At 43.4% G+C, this 19,010-nt stretch overlaps 2 protein-coding genes across 3 annotated transcripts; one reads left to right on the forward strand and one right to left on the reverse strand.

Annotated features, from left to right (window-relative positions):
• The first annotated feature begins 486 nt into the window (after window positions 1–486).
• LOC143140999 (tissue alpha-L-fucosidase-like) lies at window positions 487–8,754 on the forward strand. Its single transcript, XM_076302201.1, has 8 exons — window positions 487–955; window positions 1,069–1,203; window positions 1,294–1,431; window positions 3,561–3,666; window positions 5,687–5,887; window positions 6,158–6,348; window positions 8,053–8,152; window positions 8,327–8,754. The coding sequence occupies exons 1-8, from the start codon at window positions 606–608 to the stop codon at window positions 8,456–8,458; spliced, it is 1,353 nt and encodes a 450-aa protein (XP_076158316.1). The 5' UTR covers window positions 487–605; the 3' UTR covers window positions 8,459–8,754.
• Window positions 8,755–9,387: 633 nt separating this feature from the next.
• nr1d2b (nuclear receptor subfamily 1, group D, member 2b) lies at window positions 9,388–18,879 on the reverse strand. Of its 2 annotated transcripts, none has more exons than XM_076302203.1 (8): window positions 18,158–18,879; window positions 15,848–16,078; window positions 15,612–15,700; window positions 14,398–14,542; window positions 13,348–14,108; window positions 13,006–13,191; window positions 12,435–12,645; window positions 9,388–12,155 (listed from the first exon to the last, which is right to left on the reverse strand). In XM_076302203.1, exons 1-8 carry the CDS (start codon window positions 18,174–18,176, stop codon window positions 11,959–11,961), a joined length of 1,839 nt encoding a protein of 612 aa, XP_076158318.1. In that variant the 5' UTR covers window positions 18,177–18,879; the 3' UTR covers window positions 9,388–11,958. The 2 variants fall into 2 exon arrangements, with proteins under 2 accessions (XP_076158318.1, XP_076158317.1); XM_076302202.1 differs by having other exon boundaries at window positions 9,389–12,155; window positions 15,848–16,081; window positions 18,158–18,840.
• Between the last annotated feature and the right edge of the window lie 131 nt (window positions 18,880–19,010).

Raw genomic sequence — 19,010 nt, forward strand, 5'->3', positions numbered from 1 at the left:
CTTTTGCCATATCTGTATTCTGTAGCCTACCTGCTGCATTAGCCATGTGAAATCTTTGGCTTTGTGACCTCCACCCCCAGTTTGCCAAGTCTACTTAATCATTCATAACTATATTAATAACCTTGCTGTCATTGATTATGACACATCTCAAATAAGTAAGAACAAACAATCCCTGTTTCTGTAGCCTTTTAATTAAAAATTAGAGAAAATTTTAATCTGAAAATCTAATTCTATCATCAGAAAACTAAAACCATTAGATATTGCTTTTTGATACTGAAATATCTTCCTTCCTTCATAGAAGCATCTGTAACTTTGGTCTGTCCATCCAAACCAGTCTACCCCAAAATGTCCAGAAGATGGCGGTATACACATTCTCCTTTTTTCCATAGACTGCAGGATTCTATTACTGTGGGTGGCGGTATTGCGCTAAATGGTGTATAATCTGCTATACTAGTAGTAGAAGAAGAAAACAAAACCTGTTTTCATGATCTGTCCCCAGTCATATGATTGATTCAGTCATGTTATGTTAAGGAAGTTCTGGTAACTGGCACTCACACCTTGCAGCGCCATCATTCTGTCGTTCATCTTTGACCTTTTTCGAAAAGATGAGTCGTTATATTTGGATACTGAGCATTTTGAGTTCATGGCTGTGCATGTCAGAAACTACAGCCCAGTACACTCCGGACTGGAAGAGTCTCGACTCAAGACCACTTCCTAAGTGGTACGATGAGGCGAAAGTCGGGATTTTCGTGCACTGGGGCGTATTTTCAGTTCCAGGGTTCGGCAGCGAGTGGTTTTGGTGGAATTGGCAAGGTTTGAAAGACCCTGCTCTTGTGTCTTTCATGGAGAAGAACTATCCTCCTGGATTCACATATCCGGATTTCGCTCCCGACTTTCGTGCAACATTCTTCGACCCAAACGAATGGGCTGTCCTCTTTGAGTCCGCAGGTGCAAAGTAAGTGATTGGTCATGTTCTTTTAATTCCCAATGTAGGTTGGAATAAGTGATGTGTCTTCACAATTCTGTGTGATTTCCATAATGTTCTACCATCTTATGCCCCCTCCCCAGATATGTTGTGCTGACAACAAAACATCACGAGGGCTTCACAAACTGGGGATCCCCGTTCTCTTGGAATTGGAATTCTGTTGACACAGGGCCACACATGGACCTTACTGGGGAATTGATGGATGCAATTCGGAACAAGTTAGTCTAAAGCTGAACACACCTACGCTTTTACTGTTTCACAGTTTGCCTGTTTGGTGAAAGATAGATCATGTGATTACTTCCTCACAGGTCTCTTCACTACGGTGTCTACAACTCCTTGTATGAGTGGTTCAATCCCATGTACCTAAGTGACAAGAAGAATGGCTTTAAAACTCAGGAGTTTCCCCACAACAAACTTCTGCCAGAGCTCTACAACCTTGTTGTAAGGTAAAGCTACGTGAGGTTGATCATTATGTGGGCTAATTGTCCAGAAAATATGAAAATAAAGTGCAATGTGAGTTATAGACATAACTCATTGCTCATGGGTCATTCCACGTCAATTCAACCAGGGCCCACGCACTTAGGTCTTAAAAATTTCTGAAAAAATTACCAGGTGTACCTATGTTACCCAGGAGACATACTGTAAAATTACTGTTATGTAAGATCAATACTTTCCAAGATACAGCCAGTTTTACAGGGGGAGGGGGGTGTCGATTTTGTTAGGGCTCTTTTTTTTGTCAAAGTTCACAAGCCCACAGCGCAAGAACTAAACCATGTTGGAGGCTCAAATTTTGCATGCTGGTACATAAATAGGAATAGTATGTAGCAAAATCGTCACGTTTGGTCTGGATAATCCTGCATGGTCATAGCTGTCCCTCAAAGTTGATACAAATTTTATTGGAGTTTTTGGCTGGGCTCTGTTTAAGCCTTCAGAAGACATATTTGTACTCAACATAGGCTTGATTTATTTTCCTTACTGAGATAAGTAGAAACACTCTCACAAAAAACAATGAACAGAAAATAAATTCCTTCAGGGTCTGAACAGCAGACCTTAGAAGTCTAAAAAATCATTTTGGTTCTCATTTTCAGAGCACCTAAACACCTTGTGGGAATATACAAATATTTTTTTAACATTTTTTTCTTTATTCTCCATGATCTTTTCTTTTTAAAAACACCAATTTGACTTGTCTTATGCAAATCTTTCTTTTTCACTTTCCACCCTGAACATGGGCAAAATGCACCATTGACATCAATATGTTTTGTATAGAGCAGTGGTTCTTAACTGGTGGGTCGGGACCCAAAAGTGGGTCGCGGAACCATTCTGGGTGGGTCGCAGAGCTTGTGGTTAAAAAAAAAGAAGAAATCGCCCATTTCAAATAGACTTAAATTGAGACGAAATGGTGCAGAATCCACAGTGTGCGATGTTCACAATTGCTGGAACATGAGTGAAAATGCTTCATAATAAAGTACACCTGTCAAAGAAAGACCTGTCAAGTACTTTAAGGTGACATCAGGAGTTGGAGACTTCACAAATGTAATGCCAAACAAGTTCCAAACAAATAGGCCTAGAGGCACTTCGCCTTTCTTAGCATGTAGCTCACCAAATCTGTTGTCTTGAACGCTATAAAATATATATGGGTCGTGACTTCATGAACATGGGAAATTGTGGGTCCCAAAGCCAGACCAGTTAAGAACCACTGGTATAGAGCTACCACAGGTTACTCTATACAACTACAGGTGGCAGTGTAGTGACTCTATATAAAACATATTGATGTCAATGGGGCATTTTGCCCATGTTCAGGGTGGAAAATAAAAAAGAAAGATTTGCATAAGACAAGTCAAATTGGTGTTTTCAAAAAGAAGGGATCATGGAGAATAAGGAAAAACATATTTAAAAAATCTTTGTATATTCCCACAAGGTGTTTGGGTGCTCTGAAAATGATAACCAAAATGATTTTTCAGACTTGTGAGGTCTGCTGTTCAAACCCTGAAGGGATTTATTTTCTGTTCATTGCTTTTTGTGAGAGTGTTTCTACTTATCTCAGTAAGGAAAATAAATCAAGAGCCTATGTTGAGTACAAATATGTCTTCTGAAGGCTTAAACAGAGCCCAGCCAAAAACTCCAATAAAATTTGTATCAACTTTAAGGGACAGCTATGACCATGCAGGATTATCCAGACCAAACGTGACGATTTTGCTACACTATTCCTATTTATGTACCACCATGCAAAATTTGAGCCTCCTACATGGTTTAGTTCTTGCGCTGTGGGCTTGTGAACTTTGACAAAAAAAAGAGGCTGGACAAAATCAACACCCCCCTCCCCCTGTAAAACTGGCTGTATCTTGGATTAGAAAGAGTAATTTTAAAGTGTGTCTCCTGGGTAACATAGGTACACCTGGTAATTTTTTCAGTATTTTTTGAGACCTAAGTGCGTGGGCCCTGGTTGAACTGACGTGGAATGACCCTCATATAATTCTTATGAACTTTGTTATCATACTCATTGTAAAGTAAAGGTTTTGTTGTTGTCTATCTGGTACTTCTCGAAGTTCATGTTTTGCTTATGTGTGCAAATCAGGTATAAACCTGACTTGATTTGGTCAGATGGAGATTGGGAGGCTCCAGACACTTACTGGAACTCCACTGAATTCTTGGCCTGGCTCTACAATGAAAGCCCAGTCAAGGTGAACGCAGTACTGTCATTTCAATGTCAAGTCAATGCTATCAATAGAGCACATGTAAAACAGTAGATTAGGACACAAGTAGTGGCTGATGAAGATAAAAGTAAAATAAAAGTGTCATGCTATGTGTCAGTTTCATTGGTTGGCACTGGCTAGTAGTAGCACGTAAGTCCTATCTACAATCTAGAATTAATATGCATCAGGAGGCACATCTTTACACAGGACAAATATCACACAGAATATCATTCCCTCTCTTATTTATGTGTAGCTTTGATAACACAATAACAAAGAACTATGGGAGAAGAGGAAGTATAGTCCTTTTAGGCAAGTCCCTCCACTCGGCGGCCGTACTTCAACACATTTTTGGCACTTATCATCAGGTAGAACTGCGCATGCACAAGGTTTTACGACACCAACCTCGCTCCAGCTGCGAGATCACAACACATGATTGGCACCATAAGCGGAGGGAGCGGGAGGGCAGGGGGGGCGGTCGCTCCGGGCCCATGACCGCAAAGGGGGCCCACTTTTGGCCAAATCTATCTTGATTCATTTTTGTATTTACGATTCTTATTTGTACTGATTGCTGGGGAAAATAATAATGACAAAATGCTTCTAAAGATGCCACTGGTCCGTAATGTAGAGTGCGCTCACAATGGGAGTTCGTCTGTCATGCTGCAAATTAAATAGCCCGCACTCTCCCTCTCGCTACACTGTTGCGTTTTAAAAGCGAAATTGATGCCACAACTGGTCTGGGTTTGCCGAAGTAGCCTAGGCTACAGGCTGCATTTAAAGGAACCATATGTAAGAAATGTATTTCAATTAATCATAAAATGGCCCTGATATTCACTAGACATTAAGAAATCATGTTCATTTCAAATACTTATATCACTGACAACAGTAGTCCGGCCAGGATATTGTCATTTAAAAAGTGAAGTTGCAGCCCTCAACTGATGTTGATGTTGTGTTTTGTCAGGTTGTGTTATGTTTTGGCCTGATGCGCCACCCTCCACCTATCTACTAATCACAAAGTCAGTAGTGTTTCGGCATTCCGGTTGGCAACTTTCAATCAGGGGGGAGGGGGAGGGGATACACCGCTCTACAGTAATTTGAAAGTGATTGCAGTACCAGTTTTGGCCACAATTTTACATATGGTTCCTTTAATACAGAAAATCAAGCAACATAGCAAGTAGGTCTACACTGTGCCGAGACAGGAGCATAAGCTTACCGCAACAACAGCAATCACTATCAGGCGCGCAGCAGTTTGTTGGGCTATTATTCTCTCTCCTGCTCAAACAAAAGGTGTGTGCATTAAGGAGATTTTGATAATGTGTTTACAAACTTTACTTTACAGAAAATTGTAAATAGCCTATTGTCGAGCAGTTAATGGGATACTGCGCAGTTGTGAAGCAGTTGGGAAGTTATGGTGGGCTAACTTGGTCTGAATACACAGGGGAAATTCTCTCTCCTCTCTCTCGTTGTTGAGTTGCCTGATGGTACGCACAGTTCGTATGCCGTACACCTGCAGGCGCGCCTGATCAATAAAGTTTGCACGTCGCAGACCTTGGCTGCCCCGATGCACAGACTAAACGGTAAAAAAGCCTCTAGGACACTGCCTACGAACACTGTTAGTGTCAGCGGAGTTGCTGCCTCAGTGTGTTGCCAAATCTTGTAAAAAATAAATAAAAGAAAGTCTAGCATGCATGGACAGTCTTCTTTCAACCCAGATAAAGAAAACAAAATGCATCAGCCTCGAATAAGCACAATATGAAGTGGACTAAATAAAATCATGATATTGGGATAAAAGCCGACAGTATATAGGACCCACTACAGGTCGTCGCCCCCTCTATAGTGAACCAATAGCTCTGCCCCTGATTGGCACGATGGATTCACAACATACCACATGATTGGCACGATGTATTCCCATGTCAACTTTTGGCTGTGGAAGGGGCGGAATATGTATAGACGACTGCCATGTTTGCGTTACGAACTAACCCCATACATTTCTATTATATTCCTGTCATAGGATGTTGTGGTAACTAATGACCGATGGGGCGCAGGGTGCGCATGCAAGCATGGAGGTTACTTCAACTGTGCCGACAAATTCACCCCCGGAACGTTACCAACGCACAAATGGGAGAAGTGCCAGTCGGTGGACATTCACTCCTGGGGCTACAGACGGAACATGAGGCTGCATGAGCTCATGGACCTGCCAGCTATCATTCAGGTGACCTTGGAAAAATGCAGTGCGTCCTAAAAGTGTAGTGTCTTCACATACTGCTTTTAGGCAGCTGTAACAGAGATGTTTTAACAACAGTTATCTGGCCTTGGATTGTAATCACACAATTTTAAATCACACAAAAAAAAAAATGCTTAGAGAGCAACACACGCACACACAAACACTAACAACAATCCAGTCCAACTTTTTAACCAGTGTTTCCCACTGCCCTGTCCTGCCCTGTCCCGCCCTGTCTTGCTGTTTGTGTTGATAATGAAGGACCTGGTTGAGACTGTGGCTCTAGGAGGGAACTACCTGCTAAATGTGGGCCCTACTCCCGATGGCATGATCCCTGCGGTGTTCCAGGACAGGCTCACGGGCATGGGGGAATGGCTGAAGGTCAACGGGGAGGCCATTTACGCCAGCAAACCCTGGCGGGTACAGAACGAGACTGCCACCCTACCTGTGTGGTGAGCATCTTCCCTTTCTCAGAATCAGAATCAAGTGTATCTGGTCAAGTGAGTTAGTATACACAAGAAAACTAGTTTCTGTTCGATTGTCACGCAATAAGTAAACAATAGCTGTATCTCAAACCACATACTTCCTTTTTGACTTATAAGGGCATCATCCGGGTATTTTTACTGCAGTTTTTGTGTTATCTGCACTATATACTTAAACTAAGTATTTGAAGTGTGCAAGTAGGCGGTTTGAGACAGCCAAAATATGCACTTTCTATACACTTTCGAGAGCAATGGCACTGTACTAACATAATAATAGCATAATCATAATCTTTATGTGTGGAAAACATACCTTTTAGCATGCACCTGTTGCTTAGGTTTTAAGAACAACATGGTCATGGGTTCAGTTTACACTTAGCAGACATTCAGAGAAAACATGTTTTAGTCTGAAAAATCATTTTGGTTCTCATTTTCAGAGCACCCAAACACCTTGTGGGAATATACAAAGAATTTTTTAACATATTTTTTTCTTTATTCTCCTTGATCCCTTCTTTTTAAAAACACCAATTTGACTTGTCTTATGCAAATCTTTCTTTTTTATTTTTCACCCTGAACATGGGCAAAATGTACCATTGAGGTCAATATGTTTTATAAAGAGTTACCACAGTGCCACCTGTGGTTGTGTAGAGTAACCTGTGGTAACTAAACAATTAAACAAAATCGACACCCCCCTAAAACTGGCTGTATCTTGGAAAGTATTGATCTTACATAAAATTAATTTTACAGTGTGCCTCCTGGGTAAGATAGGTACACCTGGTAATTTTTTCAGAATTTTTTTTTGAGACCTAAGTGCGTGGGCCCTGGTTGAATTGACATGGAATGACCCTTTACCTATACTGCAAGCTATGTGAGGTGCTTTGAGGAAAGTACGTGGAAAATGGTAGTCTGGTTTATGCTGTTGATTCTCCAAGCAGAATTACCAGAATTGGTATCCAGTTATGTAAAATGGGTTCTGGCTTCAAATGGGGATTACCTACCATGGACTAGCTTCCCATCCTGGGAGTCTACACAGAGACTTTTTAATGAGGAGACATATCACTCAAAGAATCATCCATTCCATTGCCTTCCATTCACTTGAATAGGAACATAGCTGCCTGATAACTGCCCAATGTGTAATACCAAGATGATAGCCGAGAGGAGGGACCTGCCTGTAAAGACTTTGGTCTACACCTCTTATCCACTCAGCACTACAGAAACCGGACGTGAGCACCAGGCCTGTTAGTCTCTATTTCTAGGAAAGGATTAATAATAACTGACCTGTACTCACTGCTGGGCCTAGCCCAGCCCTAGGCCCAGCATGGAAACAGTGCTTTTAGAGGCCATTTTAACTCTTGTTTATGTGTATAAGTAAGTATATATACTCTTTTGATCCTGTGAAGGAAATTTGGTCTCTGCATTTATCCCAATCCGTGAATTAGTGAAACACACTCAGCACACAGTGAACACACAGTGAGGTGAAGCACACACTAATCCCGGCGCAGTGAGCTGCCTGCAACAGCGGCGCTAGGGGAGCAGTGAGGGGTTAGGTGCCACTTCAGCCGTGCCCACTGGTCGTGTTAGTTCATACTCTGCTATTCTGACCTGAACAGTATCTAGTTGTTCACAATATCATGCAGCATGTCTAGCAGCCATTGTCAGTTATTTTTCTGTTTGCAGGTACACTTCTAAAGACTCCAGTGTGTATGCCATCATTATTGGGAAACCCACAGAGTACATGTTCCAACTCACTACACCAAAGACTACAGACAAGATGGTGGTAAGTTCAGTATTTCTAATTTAATAGCAAAACTGACTTTTTGACTTATTTCAAAGTGGTGCAATGTGTATTTTCAGAGTGTACCTTTCCGTAAAGTTCAAATCTCATTTTTTTTTGTATTCATGATACCTTAGCTCTCTGACATTTTCTAAGTAGTTCTCTGGTGTTGTTCAGGTGACTATGTTGGGTGTCTCTGCTGTGCTTCGGTGGAGTCCTTCGCACCCCACCGGACTGACCGTACTCCTACCTGAAATCCCTGACTCACCCGGCCGAGCCTGGACCCTGAAGTTGCAGGGGGCTTCATGAGGTCCACACAAGCGGTGAAGGTGGCCGTCAATTCGAGAATGTGGAATCCAAGGGAATTTTATATGACGGGAGTTTTCTAAAATCATCTGCTCTTAATGATGGTTAAGGGCAGGCTGCTGCTGATGACTCGTTATGATCCGACCTCATCTAGCCTCAATTAAATCAGCTGTTTTTACTCTTTCTCTCTCTCTGTCTCTCTATACAACAAATATATGATATTCTGTTTGTACAGGATGTTTTTGCACTGCATATTTGTTTTTATCCCTTTTTGTAATAAACACAATTTGCCATTCTTATGCGGTTTCATATGCATTTGTGTGTGTGTGTGTGTGTGTGTGAATGAATATACGTGTGTGTGTGTTTGTTTAGGATGTAAAGCACAATACCTATACACATAGTACAGGTAAGACTGGTCATTGTTAGTAATAGGACTTTCTGGAAATGTGAGTGCGTGAACAACAGCTGGAGAAATCAGGTAGGTGTGTATGTGAACAGCGGCTAGAGGCGTGTTTGACAGGTAGTTGTCTCAGAGCTCCAAGCAGTTGTACATTTAAATCCCCTATGGGCCAGTAGTGGAATAGAGAACTAGTTAAAACTAGAGAACTATTAGTAGGCTGCTATCAGTAAGAGGCTAACACTTGTTAATCAGGGTTCAGGGCTCCTGGACCAATGCAAACATGGGGGGAAGATGTACGGATTTTATACTTTTTAACCTCCATCTTCTCGTGTGCTTTCCTACTGTTATATGTACCATAGTGGTACCAAGCGACTGGAAGTCTGAATTTCCCTTTCGGATTATTAAAGTTTCTATCTATTGATCTGTCTGTCTATCTATTTGGCTGAGGAGCGAATGAAAATGCCTTCCTCCTGCTTTTGTAGTTGAATTCCATTACACTGACTGATTTCTATTCAGTATTTTCATAATTTCTTCAATTGAAATGTACTCCATAACCTGACTTGTAGGAGGAATTTGTATGGGTGATCGTGTTAATTATGTTTAGAAACATGTTTCAGTTAGTTTACTTCTTTTTAATATCCTTATATAAAAGCATAGTAATCAAGTTTATTATCAACGCTACTCACTTGCGTGTGAATAGATTGTCGAGTGCATGGTAAAAAAAAATCAATACATACAATCAATACACACAAATACAATCCTATACTTATTAGTCTTAAGATGCATACCCAGCAATTTAAGCTAATAACTAGAGGTCCTATTCAAGTATTACCTGTATTAGAAATCAGGCAGAAAGGGAAAATGGTATATTTTAATAACTTGTATTGGCACGAGTTACTTGAACAAGGAAGCGCTATTTTTGTTTGTTTTTGCTTCCTTTCTTATTTGTTTGTTTTGTGTGTGTGCGTGTATGTGTGCTTTTTGGTACAGGTTCCAGGTGATATGCAAATTTTGCAAGTGAAGTAACAACTTCATCACAAGGTCCCACATTTATATCTTTATTTATATGGATATATTTATATTATTTATATATATTTATACATATAGAAATCTATGTATTTTGCAATGGTTTCACAGAAGAAAACAGAGATAGACCACAGCATATCAACACAATGCTCACATTAACAGAAGCTTTGAGAGAGAATACCGAAAAGATTGGGAGCATATTCAATGGAAAAGGTTTCATCTCAACTCTTCGTACCTCCTCTGTAAACCAGATCTCATCTACAATCACATAATTGTCAATGTTACAATCATGCTGTTCTTTCATAGTAAAGTCAAACTACAAAGTTAAAGACAACTCTTCCTTCTGATTAGGGCTTGGTTTCAAAACAGGAGCCAACAGTCGAGAAGACTTGATTCTGGTTCGATCAAGAGTCCGACACCATCTAGGTATGGCTCAGATGCTTTGCTCAAATGGGTTTTATTCAGACTTCCTCATTGCCCCGCCCCATTTCATCAGTTTTCCTGGGGCTCACAGGAAGTCCCACAAACAAACCCCCTTCTGTCTGACTGCACTTTTGGATCATGATGACAAAAATAATTGTAATGTAGTATGATAACATTAACTAAAAACCTGCATCGACTCTCACTTGACAAAACTCTAAACTAGAAAAAGAAAAGGAGAAAAGAATGTACATTAAAAAAGAAATCTAAAGAAGTCAATACTAAAACAAAGGGGGAAAAAGTTTACACGCCTCTCTCAGATATTAGAGCTTCACACATTCCTAAATACATATCCCCCTCCATCATACAGGAGACCAAACATTCTCTCTGCTTCTCTGTGAAAAAAGTATACAAATGAGGTGGTGGTGAGTGACCAAATTCATGCTTTGTGTTTTAACTGGACAGCAATTTTGTTGTCAATGCAAGACAAATGTGGTCAATCATTTGGATTGGGTACCACCAGCGAGTAACGGACAGTACACAGGTCAGTCGAGTGTCCAGTCCTAGAGCGCCAGGCCTTTAGGCTCGTCCTTGACGGCACTTTCTGTGTTCACAGGACATTTTGAGTCATTGCCAGTAGGTCTGTCCATGCAAAACTTCAGAACGAGTTTATGAAGTAGCCAAATATTCTAGGACATACATACAGTTGCACCGTGAGCTCTGGCTTGAAATGCGAGTGCCTTAGTTGCTGATTGATTAATTTGGCTGTTGTCAACGACAACGAGAGAATACATCTAATAAACATTCTCGGCTTTTTCTTAGACAGGTACGGAGACCTAGGACCTCAAAATACCTGAAAAACAAGCCGTGATTTAGCAGCTTTCAACCACAATCTTCACTGTTCAATTACTTTTTATTTTAGAGAGGAGCTGTAACCATGCACCTCAATAGGGCCAGATTGTTACAATTCTTCGTTATTCACAAGTAGAAGGTATAGTGTTTTCCATCTAACCCTCTGTTAAACCTATTTATTCATAGCATTAATTCATAAACGCATTAAGTTTTCTTATATTTCTGCTCAGGCCTGCTGCCAAAGCAGCAGACAACTGTGAGACAAACTGTAGAAGTGTTCTTCTTTTCAGTTTTCTGAAGTCGTGTGTCAAATATTGCACGAACAATGCAGCAACATAAATTCATAACGATTTAAAAAGGTGTTTCTATAGAGGCCAAGTGCAAACTTGCAGTCCCTACCCCACCCTCCCACACATACACAAAAATGTTTACAAACATATACATCATTAACCTTCAAGCTTATGTCTAAGAATCTGTACAATACTACAACAAGAGGCATCAGTGCCTTACCGTACAATAGATTTAAAGTCCCTCCCCCCACTTCAACCTTACCCTAACATTTACCCTGGCAAGTCTAGGTCTTCTATCAAGGAAGAAACGAAACCACGTTCCTCCTAAAATAACAACAACAAGAGTACACCTCCCTGGGTCCTCCATCATCTCAGGGCCAGACGAGGAGGGAGGCCAGGAGGGGGGGGGGGGTTCATCTCCAAAGAAAGGGGAAAGTGGCGTGGTCCCCTGCTCCTCTCGCGGCCGCTTGGGATGGAGGACGGAGGAGCGAGCATCCTCCATGGCGCAGTGGGCCTCACGGGTGGACCTTGAAGGCGAGCAGCTGCTCTGAGTGTACGTTGTTGAGGGAACGCAGGTCAGGCAGCTTGAGCAGCAGCTTGGTGAAGATGGTGGCCTCGTTGGGGTGGTTCTTGGTGATAAGGCTGCGAAGCGCGCGGATCAGGGTCTCCTGAAGCGCCTCCACGGAGTTCACGTTCTCAATGCCAGATCGATCTAAAAAAAAACACACACACACACAAGCCCTACAATGTCATTTTTTCTTCTTTTGAAATGATATTAATGATGGTGAAGATTTGACATTCTACATTCCATATATTAACTATGGCTCAGGACCAGAATGGTGACAGCCCCTGAGATCGGTCTCACGACCTTCGAGTGTTTCATTTGGAGGCCCCGATCCTTATCAACTAGACCACCACCACCCCATAAATCTCATGCCAGGTGTGCTTTTTAAGTTGCATGTGTGTCTTGTATATGTGCGCGTGTGTGTACCTGCGGAGACGAGCACCACGGCGGTGAAGAGACTCATCTCCTCCTCGCTCAGGTTGAGCGCCAGCAGCTTCTCGCTGAAGTCGAACATGGAGTTGAGCAGGTCTCCGGCACCCATGGAGCGCAGGGCCTCCACGCTGTACTTCTTACCGCTCAGAAAGGTCACCGTGCGCTCCTTCACGTCGAACAGCGACACGAAGCGGACCACTAGCACCTGGACGCAACAAACAAGCCAACGGTTAAAAATCAATTAGGTCAAGGCCAGGGCCACAGTGATGATACTGTTTGTTAATGTGTTTGATAGGCATGGCATGTTGTAAAACACTATCTTAACTCATTTGTTTGTTCCTTGTGATGGTTTAATATGTGACCAAAGAGCATGTGAGGTTTATAGGCCATTCATCGCGTGATACATTTATAAACTCTAAGGTTCAAAGTCGATACATTTTTTTTTTAAAAAGCCGTTTGTCACATATGGCACTTCGTCCACATCCCAAGCGTTTTATTGATCATGTTCAATCTTATAGAATGGCTCAGTACAAAACACCTATTGATATCCAAATGTTATTGTTACCTCGAATGTGCCAGCTTTCAGGAGGCTGACTTGGTCGTGCTGAGAGAGGTCCTGGAAGCCCGGGATGCGTTTGGCAAACTCAACCACCTCTCGGACCGCTGGGGTGAAGCTCATGGAAAAATCCTCCCAGATGCTGTGGCCTGACTTCTGCGGGTTCACGTAGGGGGTGGTGTTCATGGGACACACCTGGGGTGGACGCAAGGAGAACCAGGAGGAGAGGCGGAGGAAAGCAAATACAGTGATGAGATCAGGCAGGAAGTCAGACAGTCATACACACACACACACACACACACCCACCCACACACACACACACACACTCTTTTCTGGTGTTACTGCACTTACTAGATACATTCTGTTGCCCCCTCTCCAAGCTGGTCCACTGAAGCCGTTCTCCCTGTTGTTCACAGCTCTATGAGGCATACTGTGTCCTGTGACAGGACAACGGCCACTAGGGGCAGTGTTGGGCATCTGAACTGGGCAGTGCCTGGGAGCGTTGTCCATCACATGGATGGACGGATGTCCCTCTGAGGTATTGGCCTGAGAGCTGGAGGCCAGTCTGTTATTGCTGTGGCCCGTTACCGTGGCAACGTTGTTCCTGTAGTTGTTCCAGGTGTCCTGCCGCTCCTCCATCGTCTTGCTGTCGCTGTGGGCGCGCTCGGTGGCGCTCGGCGACCGCCGCTGCTGCTCGGCCGACGACGGGCTGCCCTGCTCCTGGTTGTACATGAAGGTCTCCTGGTGGGCGCGCGTCACCGTGCCGATGACCTCCTCCTCGCCGCTCTCCGTCCCGCTGGATGAGGAGGACGAGCTCGGGCTAGTGTCCATGGGCATGGACGGCTCGGCGTCGGCGCTGGACTCCAATTGGCTGTTACGGGGGGAGGAGCCTGGCGAGGAGGAAGAGGAGGACATGGGAGTGGGCGACGGGTCTTCGGCGGGGACCTCCACGGGACAAGGGGGCGACGGGTTGCCAAGCGGCGGAGAAGGCGTCTGGGTGCCGTGGAGCTGGTCGTGGAGCTGGCTATTGTTCATCATGTTGTTCATGGCACTCTGCATTTCCAGAAGCATCCGTTGCTTCTCCCGCTTAGGGATACGGCCGAAACGCACAGCTATGGGGAAAAAAAGAAGGGGAAAAAATCACCATTTGAGTTATTTAGCATTTCTGTGCATCACAATGGGCACACCTGATCTTTACCACTGCTTACCAATGCTTGGTACTCTACTAGCTGTTTGCTAAACTACTACACTTTCACATTGCTGAACTACAAAATACCTTTCCATTTCAGCAATGAACGTAACACAAGTTCCATTTCCTGTGAGGGGGGGGGGGGGTAAGAGACAGAGAGACAGGGGGGGGGGGGTAAGAGAGAGAGACAGAGAGATGTCATGTGAACTCACCATCTCTGGACATGCCCACCAGCAGGCATTTCTTAAAGCGGCACTGCTGACAGCGGTTGCGGTTGATGCGCATGATGGGGCAGCTCTCGTTTTTAAGGCACTTCTTGTACTGGATGTTCTGTTGGATGCTCCTCCTGAAAAAGCCCTGGAGATCATACAATTGGAAAACATTAGAACCGCGGAAAGAGGGAAAGTGTGCGTGTGTGCGTGTGTGTGTTTGTCTGTGTGTGTTTATATGTTTGTGTTGGTCACTTGAAAGGGTGCAGATGGTCACTTGAAAATAACCAGGCCCTAGCATGTGCCTTGGGGGAAATTCAGAGAACAGGTGGGAGTGCTTTAAGAGTCTCACTCCCACAGAGTCTGTTTCATTGGGGGCTATGTTCCAGTAACCAACTAGGCCAGCAAGCAGCAGGGTTGGCCGATTTATATAAATAAAACTGAACTACTTAGACACAAGCGATCAGCTCCCGAGGGGACCGCCCTGGGAACACGCAACATGATGCAGGTGGAAGTGGCCCACTTAGGGCAGAAATCCTGCCACTGCAGTAGAACTGCTCCAGAATGGTTTCCTTAGAATGATGACATGTCGTCGTCACAATGCAAGAAGGGATTTAAAGTATGAGTTTAGCTTCTGAATACACTGAGCAACTAACCCGATCGACCATCATAAATGGATTGGATTGTGACTTTATATTATGAAGCTCTAGCTATGCTTGTGTTGGTAGTGAAGTGAGGGCTGTTTAGGGTGCTCTGTTGTATGCATCTCTATAATTGCTTATAAGGGCAGCCGTGGCCTACTGGTTAGCGTTCCGGACTTGTAACCGGAGGGTTGCCGGTTCGAACCCCGACCAGTAGGCACGGCTGAAGTGCCCTTGAGCAAGGCACCTAACCCCTCACTGCTCCCCGAGCGCCGCTGTGGTTGCAGGCAGCTCACTGCGCCGGGATTTGTGTGTGCTTCACCTCACTGCGTGTTCACTGTGTGCTGAGTGTGTTTCACTAATTCACGGATTGGGATAAATGCAGAGACCAAACGAGTATATATACTTACTATACTTAACTAATGTTGTCCCCTTTCTGGTGCACATGATTTCAAACGAGAGCGTTTTGCATCACAGACCATCACAAAAGCACGATTCGGACTATCTGCTCAGGCGATCTATTGTGTTGGTGCAGTGAAACCTCTCGAGTCTCAGACTAGTGAGACCTGGTCTCACCTTGCAGCCTTCGCAGGCATGAACCCCGTAATGGAACCCTGAGGCCACATCTCCACAGACTTTACACAAAAGCACCAGGCCATTGATTTCTGGAGGGGTTACAAACACAACAGCAAAGTCCATTTAAATCAATAGAACAAAAACACAGTAACAGGAATAATACAACAACTTTGTGATTAGCATCTGCTAAATGAATAAACCGGAAAAATGACATCCACCAAATTTTCTACACTCACTAGTAATGCCGCATTTTGCAGTGGAAGGGGAGCGCGTCTTCCCGGTGCCGTGATTGGCCGATCGTGACGTGGTTGTGTCCGTGGCGGCGTGTTTTTGTTGGGCCTGCCGGTGTCCTGGCGAGGGGGCTCGCGGCGGGGAGGAGGACTGGTAGCTGCCGTTGGAACTGTCGCTGTGACATGACTCTGGGCTGGAGGCTGTGCTGGAGGAGCTGATGTACGCTATCACACCCCCTGCTGGAGAAAAACAGGAGGAACGTCACCTGGGTTAGTAGTTCAGGGAGAGGGAGGGAGGTGGAGGTATGTGACATCAAAGGTGACTGTGATATGTGAGGTATCTAGGTTTGCTAATTATTCATACAAGTCACAAGGGTTAAAAACAAATACATTTATATACAAGTAAATAAAAAAGCCTAATAGCATTTATGCACCTAATCAGACCACAGTGGCACTAAATAATGAATTGTATTCACCCACTGACAAGATTTTCACTGTGGAAACAAAATCTCTGACTTCCATAAAGACAAGATGTCTCCAATAATAGAGATTTCCCACAATGCCGTGTAGTAACTACCTAGCTGGAGAAAGTGGACCAGACAGACTGCTTCTTTTTTTTCCAGCACTGCCTGACCTGATTTTCTTCCGCTCCCTTCTCAATGGTTAGATAACGCCATTACATAATGCCCCTCTCAGAGAGGGTGTAGGCTGCCTTGAATGAGAGCTACTCAACAAACAAACCCCAAAAAGCTGATGACTGTAAGAGGTACGTCAAACTTAAGCTTATCAGGATATTTTAATAAAGGTCACCATATTATTTGCATGGGTGCCTGAAGTTCTTCTAAGTATCATAAGTAACAGTGGCTTAATGAGCATTAAAATGACAATCTTGAAATGAAAATGTGTTTGATGTATAATGTAAAATGATGTTTGGTGTAAAATGTGTACATGTTCAACCTGATATATATATCCAGATTTATGTAATGGTCTTAAAATTACACCTTAACAAAACCAAAAGTTAACACCACGTATAATGTCTGCCACTGTGGAAATAAACAATTTCTTGAGATGAAAAATGGCTAAAGGAGCTTGCACACTGCCTCAACAATGGCCAACAAACTCAGACAAAGACCAACAGTTGGGTTAGTGTGCGCTACTGACCGTCACACTGTCTGCTGGTGTTTGTTGGACAGAGTTGTTTGAGTATTACATAATCATAAAATGAGTCTTCTCAAGTACTGTCTGGGCAGTGTGACACTGGAAGTTGTTTTTAAGAACAATTCTTAAGAACAAGACTGGATTGTGGGCTTTTGTTGGGGGAGTGTGCAAAGAAACATAAATCCAGGTCTATCAAAATTATAATAAAGAGGTGCCAAATCAAAAGCTTAATTAAAATAGTTAAAAATCCAACTAGGTTCATTCGTGTACTGGGTAATCTGTGGTAGGCCTACATATCTGAGAGAAGATAGCTTATACATATGCATTTAAAAATTAGCATTTCAATAGGGCATCTCGAGTCTACGGTACAGGGAACGACAGTACCCTCTCTCATCAAAGTCAATCAATTATGTGGATATTACTCTTATTTCTATGAAAATAAAATTAACATCTGCTATATCGAAATAACTGATTTTTTTCTTCTTTCTTTCATTCAAGTTGCTTCTAGTCGCACGTAATACACATAAGCTACATGCCTATTATAAAGGCACTGAAACGCGGTTGGTAGACGCACTCCCCATCAATTACCAGTCCTTTTTAAAACACGCCCCCACGTGGACCCGGTGCGTTTTCTCGACTGCCAGAATGAAAAACTAGGTCAGCCACAGCATAGCCAATGGACGCCTCACGTGTATCACCACCCCGGCACCACACCAGCTAGCCATGAGAATTTATGCAACTTATACGTCATGGCGCCTCTCAGCCAATCAGGGCCGACGCAAGGCAAGCGTAAAAACAGAGATGCACATGGCTAAGTTGACCAGTCCATGTGAGTGAAGGATCTGCAGTACCGCCAGAGCCAAAGGCTGTTGCAATGACAACAGTGGCATTGACACTCTTAACCTAGTTATATTTAAAAGGTCTAAGATGCAACGAAAACTGCCCAAATTTTGCCCCGCATAAAAACATGGCAACCAAGCAAGGTTGCTATTTTTTAATTCCGTGACTAAACTGTTGACCAGAATATGATATTTGTTTGCAAGCTCACCGTACACTGGCTATCAACCTGTAGCTAAGGCTATGATTTAGGGAAGCCTTGGTCTCTTTCATCCACCAGTAGCTTACTCTGTGCATGTGTACAAATTAAAAGGAACCTACCTGCTTTTGTGGAATCCATGTCCTCCAACGACCGATACCTTCTTGGTCACCTGTAGTTAGATGCCGTCTTTCTTGAGTTCTCAGCAACCTAAAAAGTCGCTGCGATACTTTGAATGGAAATGCTCTATAGCCCACTGTCACTTAAACCTGTGAAATCGCATCTATTTGATTTGCAGAGTTTCGTCTCCGATTATATGAAGAGTGAAGTCCCGTAACGATTTATCAACGAAGAGTTCAGCTTATCAGTTTTCTGAGCAACCCAATGAATGCCAGGTAATTAAAATACTAGCCTAATGTATTCAGCCCTTCCACAGACGAAATTATAGGCTATTCTCTTTGAAGCTGTTCGCACTGTCTACTGAAAACGGCTGTTGTCCATGAAAAGACGGTGAAAGAAGAATAATTTTCTGTAGCCCAGAGTGGCAAGACAACTCCGCTGACCACGGCTCGCTTGTACTGACTAGCCTACAGTAAAGCACACTCGCTACCATGTGACCCACTTCATTCGGCTCCTCCTTCCGCAACCTACCTTTGCGTATGTCAATGTAACCCACTGACACACTTTAACTCATGACCCTCGAAGGGCATCTTTGGCATCAGCACTAAGAATTTAGGGAAAGTTTCACCTGTCTTGTAAAGTCTTTCCGATATTACCAATATGAGAAGGGCGTTTGAAGTTTATGCAAATTTGCCCATTAGTGCTCTGGTCTGCTATCAAATTTGCCACCTCATACCCTAGTCTATGATGCATCAACAAAATTGTTTGGGCATGACTGAATCATTGATGGTCAGGACAGCCTTTAGCTTAGGGTCAAGATGACCCCCACTCCTCGTTGCCTATTGTCCCATACAG

This window comes from Alosa pseudoharengus, unplaced genomic scaffold (genome assembly GCF_046254945.1).
Source record: "Alosa pseudoharengus isolate Yale_2024_CS ecotype anadromous, Long Island Sound unplaced genomic scaffold, YU_APseudo_1.1 YU_APseudo_1.1_scf_23, whole genome shotgun sequence".
Taxonomy (NCBI): Eukaryota; Metazoa; Chordata; class Actinopteri; order Clupeiformes; family Clupeidae; genus Alosa; species Alosa pseudoharengus.

Bases quoted from the DNA above. Each gene is read 5' to 3' on its own strand.
- LOC143140999 (XM_076302201.1), top strand. From the start codon at position 606: ATGAGTCGTTATATTTGGATACTGAGCATTTTGAGTTCATGGCTGTGC. The intron at 5,888-6,157 runs GTGACCTTGGAA...TTGATAATGAAG, and splicing joins ACCTGCCAGCTATCATTCAG to GACCTGGTTGAGACTGTGGC. The intron at 8,153-8,326 runs GTAAGTTCAGTA...GGTGTTGTTCAG, and splicing joins AGACTACAGACAAGATGGTG to GTGACTATGTTGGGTGTCTC.
- nr1d2b (XM_076302202.1), bottom strand. The intron at 14,543-15,611 runs GTGAGACCAGGT...TATGATCTCCAG, and splicing joins ATGCCTGCGAAGGCTGCAAG to GGCTTTTTCAGGAGGAGCAT. The intron at 12,646-13,005 runs GTAACAATAACA...TGTTGCGTCCAG, and splicing joins TGAAAGCTGGCACATTCGAG to GTGCTAGTGGTCCGCTTCGT.